Source organism: Pundamilia nyererei, unplaced genomic scaffold (genome assembly GCF_000239375.1).
Source record: "Pundamilia nyererei isolate P.nyererei 1_Seehausen unplaced genomic scaffold, PunNye1.0 scaffold00042, whole genome shotgun sequence".
Classification (NCBI taxonomy): domain Eukaryota; kingdom Metazoa; phylum Chordata; class Actinopteri; order Cichliformes; family Cichlidae; genus Pundamilia; species Pundamilia nyererei.
Window position 1 is genome coordinate 96,416 of NW_005187443.1, and position 13,046 is coordinate 109,461.

A 13,046-nucleotide genomic window follows, 5' to 3' on the forward strand; every position below is an offset into this window, starting at 1 on the left:
AGACTTATGCTGGGCCACTGTCCGAAATCCTCCTTGGTGGCCATCCATTAATTTTCAGATCCATCTGTTTACAAGATGAAGGCGCTGAATGTGATTTAAAGTACCATTACAAATTAAAACCATCCTCGCATATTACCATAAAATAGCTGCATTAGGGTGTCAGCGATAACAGATGGTCTTCGAATAATCAACACACGGACAGGAGGGGTGTTTGATTCAAGATGTCAGCGATGTAGCAAGCTGGAGTCTTTAGCTCTGATAGACAAACAACTGAGAATGGGACTTGATTGAAAAACATGAAGCGATGGACCTTTTTACAAGTGCATCTGTCAGATCACTGTTTGCGGGTTCGGTGATGGATTGAACTTGCTGACACGTCCCTGCCACGTAGCATAATGTTTGAACACCTTGGCGAATGAGGAAGAGAATTGATCCCTTTCTGTGTCAAAATGTGAATACGTGTCTCTAGGTTCAATGAATAGTTAATGTTAGTCACTTGGTAGACTTTTATAAAATTAATCACAGCAAAAATGGCAGCTTTCCGTTTCGTGATCTATCTGTAATGCGATGGCATCTGGTATTTAGAGTTTGTGTGTTTTTCCCTTTATCTAAGTTAACCAGTGCTCTTCAAGTGCCCTGAATATTCACCTATTAACAAAAGAAAGGTCCAATCAATCATGCATTCATATAATCATGCACACAAGCAAACGGTTGATCAAATTATTCCCCTCTCACGTTCAAAGAATTAGAAGGACCCGCTTTCATCTTAATGAGACGGAGTTATAAATGCAAGTATTTTGCCACAGTGAAGCACTGGAAGGGTCACAGGAGCATGAAACAAATGAAGCAATTGTATAATTATGCAACGATTGAGACTTGAACCCCTGAACCTGAGGTCAGCTTCAGATAGTCATTATTCTACATTAATCTTTGCCCCTCTCTGAAAAGAGAGAGCCAAGATTTGATTAGCTATTCAGAAAATATTGTTTAGCTTTCTAATCATAGCTTTAGTGAATTTCTGAATTTGTAATGGACACCCTGGAACAGCAGCACCTGCAGACCAAAAGTCCAGGGTCTCCATATTTTTATTCTCAGCACGTGTTTTAAAACTCAAATTAATTCTCATAAATGCTGCAAACTATTTTTCTATGATGCGCCTCCATTTCACCAGTCAAGTGAAACTGGAAACCTCACAGTTACAAGTACAAACATCCATAAAAGCCTAACACAGAAATACTGGCAGGTGCTGGGCCGGTATTACAGAGTAATGCTGGTTAAAACTACTCCATTTATGACATAACTGGCATTAAATTACAGTATTTAATAACTTCCACTCACTATCAGTACTCTATTTTACAAGCAATGCAGTATCTAAATATTTCATTTCCATGTGTCTTAACTTAAATGTGCAGTAAGTGTAACTCTGTGGTTCTGTCAGTGAACGTGTATATTTTTATTTCCATTTCTTTATGTGGGTAAAAATTCGACTGCTGCTCCCACACAGGTGACATAGATCTCGCTGTGGGTCCCTTCTCTCAGCTCGCTGTGGACTTGTTACTCTGATAGTGAGACCAAGGAAGGCGATGCCATGTTGCTTAAAAAGCTGAGAGAAGTGGTTAGAGAAGGAAGAAAACTACAGTGACCTTTAAACCTCAGCTCAGGGTCAGATGCTTTTCCTTGCAGGTTACAGGTTAGAGCCTAATCACATCATCAGTGCTGTGAGAGCTCAGTGGGATGTGACAACAGTGTAGGAGAAAATGTTCTTCGCAATCATTATCTTCACTCCCCCCTCCCGGACAAAAACATCTTTTTTTGACCCAGGAGGATTTCAGTGTTTGTTAGTCTTGCCTTGTGTGCGTTATAGCAAGAGAAAGATGTTTTTGTTGTACAGTACACTCTAATATGCTCCTTCTGTCCATACCCTCGAGCTCTATCTGCAGCAGGTTCGTGTCTTGGCAACCACATACAATTACAGTAGCAGGGGGTCTGTGAAGCAGTGAGACCTGAACTGTGGGAGCTGAGATTTTATAACGGGAAGACTTTGCTGTTCTTGGGTGTCATCAGGTTGGACTTTGCTGTCCATGCAACCACGTGTAGTAGTCAGTCCTCGTTGGCTATTTTTTTGTAGGACAATCTTTGCCAACAAGGATGTACTTTGTTTGGAAAACAACCACCTTCCTGCTTATATTGACACCAGCCGTGCTTGTGAGAAGATGCTATTGATTTAAGAGTGTATCAAAGTACCCATGTTAATCTACTGTGTTTACTAAAAATAAGATTTTATTCAATTCACAAAGTATGTGAAAAAAAGAGAAAAACTTCAGCACTTACTGTCCCTTCCCTCAGGTAGTCCCCCCCAGGATGTATCTCTAATGTACCATGACAACCTGTTATGCTCGACTCTACACGCCTGCAGCCAAACAGAAGGGTTCATTCCCCACCAGTGATCAGCAGCGAGCGGGCATCTGGGTGCATCTCCCGCTGAATGAGTGTACCGCTACAGCGGCGACACGACAATACACACGTATGCATAATTAGGCGTCGGCATGCATGTGTTTATTAAATGGGCGCATATGTAAGTGTGTACTCGGGTGCTTCGGCTGAGGGCTTACTTGTCTCATACACGGGGATAAAGGCAGCGGTGCAGTGATGAGCTCCTAATCTCAGTGCATGTGATTGGTCCGGTGAGGCTGGAGAGATATGAGCGTTTGACTTGTTAAAAGGGATGTTCTTCACTTGGAGCTTCGTTGGCCTTGACATAACTGGGACATAATTCTCCTTGTCAAAACTAATAATCAATTCCCACTATGAGGATAATCTGACAGTAGACCCCCAGTGAGCGTGACGCAAGCTGTCCTCACTTCCCCATATATTATTAACAGCCACAACGGTTACCAGTAGCAACTGAGATAACCCCATGTAGCCCCTCTCCACAAGTCAGTAAACACTTGACAATGGGACTGATCTTCACTGTGGGCTTTGATGCTGGAGTTTGACGCTAATGACCAATAATACAGAGCGCCAGAGAGACTGCCTGTTTCTGCAAATTTGGCTAAAAATAAGGAAGTGTTCATTCCTCCGGGCTTTGTATGTGTGTCCAGACTAAATGACCTCTGAAGGTTTTGACTTATATCAGAACACTAGCCGTTCTTTTTATATGTTATTATGTTTTTTTGGATTTTTTTTTTGTGGATATATAACCTGTGTATGGTACAGTGACAGCAGGTGTCCCCCAGGGGGTGGCAAGATGAGCAACATCGTTCCTCAACTGGATGGAACATTAATAACATGAGGACCTGGGGAGAAAGCTCCATCTGGGCCAGGCTGGTGCAATGCTGAAGGGACAGGCCACTGACTCCACAAGTCTATAATCCCTCACATAGTGCACTGGAAGCCCGCTGGGGCAAGTTGACAAACACGCAACTTTTCCAGATAATCGACACCCTTGAACGAAGTGACCTCCTCCTTCCAGTGTCACACTTGAAAAAGAAATAAAAAGCTCAATTTAATGGTGTTTGTTTGTCAGAACCTGACACTTTTGACTGCAAATGAGCTCTCATGAATAATCACATAATTATTTTGCGTGCCCTTCAGCCTTATTCCCTGGTAGGTGTTAAATAAATAACACTGAGCCGGATTCACTTTCAAGCAGGTGAAAATTATCCAAGTAGGGAGGCGAGGCAAGATAAAGGAAGTAAAATTATTAAAAGGTCAGGTCACTACCACTCAAAAGGGGCAGCGATGCTCAATATTGTAGCAGTGCAGCTCAGTGACTTGTCATTTCCATTTTTTATCACCACCTCTTGTGTAAGTGCTTGTTAATCAATACACTAACAACAAGGATTCTCTCACTGTGGGAGCTTGAAGCACAGAAGCATGAAGTGTTTACACCAGCCCCTCTTCTTCACCCCAGTGTCTCAGTCTGTACTTTTTTAAAAATACAAAAATTATATCTTTGTCCAGCCTTGGTGGAAAACTTCTTTGGATTTCCTCATCTCGGTGTAAAAAAAAACAAACAACTACTACAAAAAACCTCCCCCAAAAACCTGAGGTTGTATTCACATTTTACACTGCATTCAGCTAACATTTTTTATCTTAATGTCCAGGGTGTAATTTGTAGTTGCCGATAACGAAAGGTCTCAGTCTGACATTAAGGTTTTCAGGTATTGTACGCTGCTGGCCTTGGATAGGAAAAAAAGGGAAAGAATCTTCATTAATATAAAATGATTGCCTTGTCTGCTAGATGCTGCAGAGGAGTGCCTCCATTTCATATCCAAAGATCTTTCTGAGTTTCAGCTGTGGCTGACTAATCTTGTGAGGCCCACTGTCCATGCCTGTCTGGCCCCCCTTTGTAATTTAATGAAGATATTTTGGTGTCACTTCTTTGCGGGAGGGCAGACACATGACTTTGATCGTAAATGAAGGTGAAGGTTAAAAGATCGAAACTGAGGAGCCACAAATGAGCTGCGTTGAATTAAGGGGCATCACAGTTCTGTCTCAGCAGACTTGTGATTTCCTGTCAGCTTTTTCCCCCTTTTTCTCTCCATGGAGCTGCCGATGCCTGATTGTTTTTCTCGACTGAGGTAATTCAAGTGCACTAGCCTGGAGCTTCCCTGACTTCTGTTTATTAGTCATTCATTTCTGAGATGCCTTGGGCAATGCAATCTGCAAATTTCTCTCCATTTAGGAGTTCTGCAGGCCAACTGGATCATCGTCCAGATGCCCAGCAGCACTGCACTACTGGGTTCTTAATAGTTAAACTTAGTTTTGTCATTTGAGAGTGGAGAAATTGTGTTTGAATATACTGTATGCCTTCATCTGAAGTGCTTATTAAAGCCTGAGTCAGACTTGAGATGGTAAATCTCACATTTGAAACGACTTTTGTATGTATAAGTAAAGTTCAGTAACAGAAGTTTTCTTAAGTAATAATGGCAAGTTCTCACAATTTTAAAAAAAATGTAGAAACTGTATATTTATCTTTTTACTTCAGCAAAAATGCAGAACTTTAATCAGTCAGTCATCCACCTCCTCTTATGTGGTCTAGCATAAAGTAGTGGATTTATATCTAAAGTTGAATTTTTATATGAAATTTGTAACTTTTAATGTGATATAATTCTGCAAACTAAATTAGTTAATCTCCTAATTTGGCTGATACTGACTGTGGCATTTTTACTTTTTGAACAAAAAAATCTTCACCAGAGAATAATGTGAGTACCACAAATATGTTGCTGCAAAATGAAGCAGATCCTGTCAGCTAGGCGAGGCAGGCGACCTGAGCTGCACTATGTCATGCACATTAACCTCACTCTTTTCGTGCCAAATCCCCCAAATTGGCAGTCTAATCAAGCCCCAGAATTTTCCTGTCGCTCCCTCTGACGCGTCAGTGCTGCACCTGCCCTGCATTGCATCCTGCTCTTTCAACCCCAGCATTCACCTGTTGGCTAAGGGGTTTGTTTACTCTTCACTCTCTATTTGCATCATATTTGTTATCTTCCCCTGTAAGAAAGCAGTCGTTTCAAACGTGAGCTGTTTGACTGAAATGCCACACATGTAGGACACATGCTCTCTGTACTGTCTCTGGATGTCATTTATACTGGGAGAGCACAGGTAGTAGTATATCTGCTAGAACACGTATCAGACGGACAAGGACTGTCTCTCAGAGGAGCATTTATAGATAAGTTTAAAACACGTTAGATGTTCTCACCATCCACACAGGAGGGTTTGTTGCGTGTCGTTCCGGCCACTTTCCCCGGTAAACAGGAGCACTTGACTGTCTGAGAGCGCTCCTCGATACGATTCTTGTTACAGCATCGGTGGGCAGCAATCACCTCGCACGTACCACCCTCTGGAGAGAGATTGAAAAGACACCCTGTCAGTAAATGTGAGATGTTAATAAGAAACGTTTAACAGTAAACTATCTGAAGCAACCATGTAATAAGTGTCCTTAACTCACTGCAGTTTGAACTTAAAATCACAAACGAGCAACAACAACGCAGATAAAAGATGGACATCCTGTATAGGGAGCTGCAATACAATCACTGGGTACTTCTACCATAAGTATATGAAGCAAATTAACCCTCAAGGCATCTCAATAACGCCATCTAATTGCCTCTTACTTGGTGCTGACTGTTCTCACTTCATACCAATCAGCACATGATTGACTCTGATGCCAATACAATAATAAGCAATAGTACACTAAAGCAATAACTCCAAAGTATAGGTGACATCAGTCGTGACAACTGCTGAACAATAGGTCCCAGTCTGACAAAGGGGTATGTCTGTGGAAAGCGAAGGTGATAAGCACATATAGCAATAGTAGGCCAAAATAACAATAGGGAGGGTGAGGGGGTGATGGAGCTGAGGGACATCCTAAAATGAGTGAGACAGACAGAAAGAGAAAGCTAGAGGACAAGGTGTGTCTGGATACCAGGGACTTGGCATACCGGTGAGTAATGAGAGAGCCACTGGAAGTGCCCCCTTCACACAATTATAAAGCGTGGGGCTAATGCAGCCAGCAGAGCTGCAGGAGAGAGGCCCTCTATCACTGCTCTCCCTTTTCCTTACGCCCCAGGAAAAACTCTTTATCTTCTTTTGACAGGCACCACAACAGACACCAGCGTCCAGCAATTAAACTGGAGCTCATCCCAGGACAAGGGGAGAGGAGAGGAGAGTTTAACTTATTCTCTCCAATATCCAGAATAGAACAGATAGAGTGCAGAAAGAGAGGGAGACAACCAAATGCCACGTTTAATCTTGTCTGTGCATTATTTTTGTGGCGATATGGCTTTTTAAAGAGGACATCCTGCTGTGCTCAGACGATGCACTTGCTTCTGCTGGCATGACAATCACCGGTGTGTGCGTGTCTCTGGCCGGGCTGGTTGTGCAAATGTTTGAAATGGCTCGGGTCATGAATTACAGAACTGAGTTCCCAGCAGCCTAGACAAGTTTGGCAACAGTTTTCTTCTCCCATTCCCATCAATGTCTGCCTCGGCCAGACCAAAGGCCGATGAGATCTGGATTAAAAGGCAAACATTTGCAATCCTGCTGGACCGCGCTGTCGTGCAGAATTAATGTCACTCTCTCCGTGCTTGTTGTCTTGATATTTCTAGGCAGGAGGAAGCAGAACACAGACTATAAAAGTGAGGAGAACAATCCCTCGAGTCTGCTAAAACCCCAATCCTCACAATGTGTTGCCTTGTTGAATATTTTAGCGAGAGTTTCCTGACCTGCGGACTTACTTTTAAGTCAAAGCAGATCGCTAGACAAGAGAGGATTTAATGTTGCATCATAGAATATTGAATTGGCCTGAATCCCCACACCAATAATACGATACATGATCTGCAGGTTAGCGCTACCAGACTTCCAATGGAAAACCTCTGACAAGGTACTACCAAAGTAAACCCTAACATATTTGCATCTGTTATTTGAATGTGATGAGAATGATCTTGATCTGTGTCGCTGGACTTAGTTGTTCAGTGGAAGTAGAGTTAAAATTCATTGTTTCTCCACTTTGTGACTCTGTTAGGTAAGAAAATGGACCACTTATCCCAAATGGTAATACAGTTTCATTTAATCATGGAAGGGTGTAACTCAACCCCCGCCCAAAAGAACCAAACCAATACAAAACAAACAAACAAACAAACAAGGTGAGGTAATGTTAGGATTAACTCTGGGTTTTCAGTATCATGTAGCTGGTTTACTTTACATCGCCATGGTAACTTGTGCTCTGCTCCAGCACAGATTAGGGATTAACAGGTCCAAAATCCCAACCTAAGGACTAAACAGTTCTTTAGAAAACAACGGCATCATCATTCCCGGAAGATCAATCCTAGCAAGAAGGTCTAAAGGATCTACAGTTTTTGTCTTCCCTGATGAGGATCAGTAATAAATACAGATTATTAGCAGGAACTCTATTCCCTGTGCATGTGTGCAAGGTTTTTTTTCCATGTTGGTTGCAAATACAATTTTATTGTTCCATAAGACTTAATGTATGATCCTAAAACAGAAGTATTTTTACTTTTGGTCCTTAATTTAAATTTGCACGTAGATCCTACCCTTGAATTCTGTTTTTATAGATTATTTAGTCTTTACTTTCTCTCAGGCTGTTCAACATCACTGCAGCTGAAAGAATAAGAACTAAATCTGTAGGCCTATTATGCAGAATGGAATAACAATTTTAATCTGTAAAATTCAATCTGATAACCACCTTTTTGTGTCTGCTTATCCCAACTGCCAAGTGAAGCCAAATGAAAGACATCCTGTTGATGTTGAACTTTGCTTTTGTACAAGTTACAGTTCAGCTTAGGAAGTCAGCAGCAGCAGCAGAGATTAAGTCGCATAATGAGATCATGAAGGCAGCTTTTATACAAATGGAATGTATATATAGTTATAGAGTATTTAAAAGTAGAATGGGAGGGAGAGCCTTCAGTTTTCAGGCCTCTCTTCTGTGGAACCAGCTTCCCGTTTGGATTCGGGAGACAGACACTATCTCTACTTTTAAGATTAGGCTTAAAACTTTCCTTTTTGCTAAAGCATTTAGTTAGGGCTGGACCAGGTGACCCTGAATGTCCCAAAAAGCGCCTTGAGGCGACTGTTGTCGTGATTTGGCGCTATACAAATAAAATTGAATTGAATTGAATATGGTTACTATTTAGCTGACTAAACAGACAGAGTGCCAATGAACCAGCAATTCTGGTCATAGATTAAAAAAAAAACAGCTGGACGTGAACTGTTGCAGAGTGCCAATCTAAATGTTGTAAGCTGTCTTTGTAGACTTTAAACTGTCATACCCATGCAAGTCAGCTATAAACATACATACTTGGTTTTGAATGACCAATGAGGAAGTGCTGTATGATCATATTTTTACATTTTGTCTTTGGGATTGTTTAGAAAAGTCCAGCCCTGGACAGATGTTGGAAAGAATCATCTTGACAGCTGTTTCACCATGAGGGCAGGATGCATTAGAAACTTTTGCCCAATTAATTAGTTGATGAATTTTGAAGATATGTTAACTCAGATAAAAATCTGAGCATTATCAATTGCTTGTAATAGAAATCCATAGTGTAGTATATAACAGGCTTTTGGCTCTCACAGTTGTTTTGCACCTTCAGTAAAATAAATTAAAAAGTAATTGTTGTCTGGAAGGACAGTGTATTACTTTGATTTTTTCTTAATGCGGTACATAAAATATAGTATGACTGACAAAATTACCAGCAATACAGCGAAGGCATTTGATTGACAAAGCAAAGCAAAACAAAAAGGAAAGCAGACAAAAACAAAATGAAAACAACTGATGTTGGTGGAATATGGCTGTGTGTTTTAGACCTGTGAAAGAACATAAGATATTTAGTGTTTTATGTTTACCATATTCATTTCTAAGAGAACAGACTGAACAAACATCCCTAACATGCACACAAGCATGTTTTGGTGCGATTCCCAGCAGCATGATCGCGATGAAGCATCTGGTATGTGGAGGAAAGAGCAGCTTCATTACTCTTCTGGGCCAGTCACTAGTGCCACTTAGACAACAAATGGCCATTTGGATAAGCCATATTGCCATTCAGGTAACTAAGAGCTCAGAGTGAGGTTAACGACCATCTTTTATCGTCACATAAATTTGGTGGTTTGTGTCTTAATGCATATATTGTGTGGTATTTCATAACAGATTTATTCTGCTCACGTGCACAGTAGTAATCAGTGTGTGTTCTGGTGCAATGTGGGATCAGAACAGCTTAAGACTGTGGTTGTGATGGATGCAGTGCTTGGAGCCTGTCAGGCAACTAAAGGGGTTAAAACAAACTGCAAAGATGGAGTGGGTGGCGGTGCACTCTAGCCTTTGGTGAAGGAAGGTGAAGGGTATCGATGGGACCATTGACCGGTCATTTTTCTCTCGGCAGCCTACAGTGACAGCAGTCATTAAATGAGTGGATGAGGTGATTATGCTTAAGGAAATCAATGCTTCATTGTTTTCAGCTTAGCCCAATGGCCAATTAGGAGGTGTTAATGAAGGAAGGCTGTAAAAAGTAGAGATATATATGAGAAGTAGGAATGAGAGTGCAAGATAAGAAGGCATAGATCATATCAGATATTTCCTCTGGTTATCAAAGTTTATGTTTGTGGAAACCACTCTGAACTTAACTATAAAATAACTTTTTACAGATATACAGTATGAATGCACCAAGTTAGTACATCAGATATTCTTTTCAGCGAGAAGCTATAGTTTAGAGATTGACTCCTACTGTGTATTCTGTGTTATAAGTCATGAGCAGCCTTAATGCTTCTAAAATAACTAATGTCTTTAAGACTATATTGGAGTATGGTGTTTACCTTTTCATTAGTCTGGTTTAACCTGAGTTTCTAATGCTTGTGTAATGTTACAGTGCCAGAAATAATCCACAAGTAAAAACCGGTCAAAACTGACTCCCTGTTTACTTTCTGCAGAAATGGACTGTGAGTTGCATCATCTGTCAAACAGCATAAAATTACTCCTGTCACAGATGAAGACCTCAAGCTTACTGCTGGAGGAAATAATTTTTACTATCTCATATCGTCTGTTATGAGATATTGTAATTATTTCCCTGATGGACGAATTAATAATTGGGGATTATAAGTTGTACTTTATTAGTTATATTTCATGTTCAATTTCAGAAGAGAAAAGACTTTAAGGATGGGTACTCTCTTCTAAAAACAGATGGTTTAGAGGGCGCATGGCTGTCTGATATAAGCCAAAAAATACATATAAATCAATCACATTTTGTTATCTTAGGCTGAATGGTAATAAATTATTTAATGGTATAAATCTAGGTATTTTTCTACCAAGTAGAGTTTTTTTGTCCATTTTGGTGGGAACTCAAAGCCATATGTGAGATGCTACAATCTTTAAGACAGGGAAACATTAAAAAAGGAAAAACAAACTTTCCTCTAGGTTTGTGGACCATTCAGGTGCCGAGTTTGCAGCAGGGAAACGGTGTCTTCCCAAAGTCAGGATATAGATGCAAATCAGCCAAATCATATTTTTGTCTTTTCAGTGCTCCCTATTCTGTTCTTTATTCATATTCTTACTCTCTTCTTTCAAACTAAATACATGTCATTTTTAATTCAGGGCACAATATATACTAAATGTTGTTTTCCACAGCAGCAACTGTAACATTAGCTAGTTGGGTCCATACAGGCAGCTTTCGTTTGGGGGTGTTTGTAACAGTCTGTTATGTGGCATGTACAACACAGGGTTACAAGCAGCTGAAAATGTCCACATGTCTAAGCTTTTTGAACAGGTGGTGTCGAAAATTGCACTCATCAGGTTTTTACATGAAAGGTTAATGCACTTATAAAGCCAAGTCTAGTTGTGGAAGGCGCAGAGGTGTGGACCCAAAGGCAGGACGCTGGAGGCAGGATCAAATTGACTCATAGCTCACGCTAAAAACTGTCACAGTAAAACAGAAAATGAACAAATAATAACTGACACAAGTAGACATGAAAGATGAAAATAAATATTCACAATGAAAGAATGTGCAATGGAAAGGCAAAGTGAACAGCAGAGGGAACTAAATATTAATTTTGAACGGGATGAAACAAAAACAGAAACTAAAACTCAAATATGACAAGAAACAGAGACAACAGGAACAAGAATTCATTATCATTCAATTAGCAAGTCTTCTTTTCCATCCACCCTGTGTGTGCCTGACAGAGGTGGAAAAGATTACACTAAAAAAATGGCACCTAACACAGACAACATTTACCTTACTATAATGATCGCAGCGTATGGATGTGTATATATCTGGTGGGCCAGTATGAATGAAACTGAGCAAACATCATCACACATACAGCCATTATTAACATCTATGTTTTTAAAAAGTATTTAAATATGACAGAAACATAACTTAACAGATGGCAAATCATTCTTTCATTCATTCAATGTGTTCATTCATGGCCTATGTCAGGGTCACGGGGGGGCTGGAGCCTATCCCAGCTACCAAAGGGCAAGAGGCCGGATCCACCCTGGAGGGGTTTGTCATGGTCCCCGCACCTCGCCAGCTGACGTCAGTCAGACGCCTTGTTTGTTTATTCTCCCTCTCTCGCCTCTGCTATTTCTTTCTCTCTCGCTCTCTCCCGCTCTCTCTTTCTCCTGCCGGGGCGGAGCTCAGTGTGGGCTCCCGCCCCTGGCCCACGCACCTGGGGATGATCAGCACACCTGCCGCTGATTATGAATTAGAGGGCTACTTAAGATGGCGGACCTGCTCTACTCGCTGCTGGATGGTTGAGCCATCAGCGTCAGGCGTCCTGCAATCTGCAAAGTTTAAGTCGTGAGGACGCCTGAACCTGGAGACTAACTGTTTATCTGTATGTGTGTAGATTCCCCCCTGGACCCGTTCTCTGTGCACTGTGACTGAGCGTGAGCCAGAGTGGTGGTGGAGAGCAGAGGAGCTGTTTGCGTTTAAGGAAGCCGTGTGGAAATCTTCCCTCCCTGAACTTCTGCCCCTTTCACTCCCAGACCCTGGAACCCTGGCCCCCTTTCCCCAAACACCCTTTGTATATATATTTCACTGTGAAGAGCACTGTAAATAAATTCACTCTTGTTTGAAGGAGCTTGTGGTCTGCGCCTGAGTCTGCTTCGCTAGCCTTGACAGGGTTGGCACTCTGACACAGGGCTAACACACAAAGACAGACAACCATGCACACTCACAGCTACAGGCAATCTGGAATCACCAATTAACCTAACCCCACTAATTACATGGCTTTGGACTGTGTGACTGTTTATTTAAAATATAAATGAATTACTATGAACGCGACAGTTTGAGGTTAAATGAGGAGTGAATTTAGATCGACAGCCAGGATGTGAATCTGGTAGGGTACAATGTGTATTACAGCTGGGACCTTAGATTACTGACCACAGAGATCAATAGATCTAGAGTACTATGCCTCTTAAATGTCTCTTTTATAATTACAGGCATGTGTTTTTTGGAGATTATCACTGGAAACACCAACATTAAAGTATGACATGTAAACATGAAACCCCAGATTTACAGATCACAGCAGGGTTGTGTTTT

General features: G+C 41.2%; 1 protein-coding gene across 3 annotated transcripts in view; it reads right to left on the reverse strand.

The window, feature by feature from the left end:
• tafa1b (TAFA chemokine like family member 1b) overlaps window positions 1–13,046 on the reverse strand; it is a 123,385-nt gene that overhangs the window by 16,415 nt on the left and 93,924 nt on the right. For all 3 annotated transcript variants that reach the window (XM_005731193.1, XM_005731191.1, XM_005731192.1), the window contains exon 3: window positions 5,705–5,845. In XM_005731193.1, the coding sequence (XP_005731250.1) occupies window positions 5,705–5,845 (141 nt within the window). The remainder of the gene's footprint in view (window positions 1–5,704; window positions 5,846–13,046) is intronic.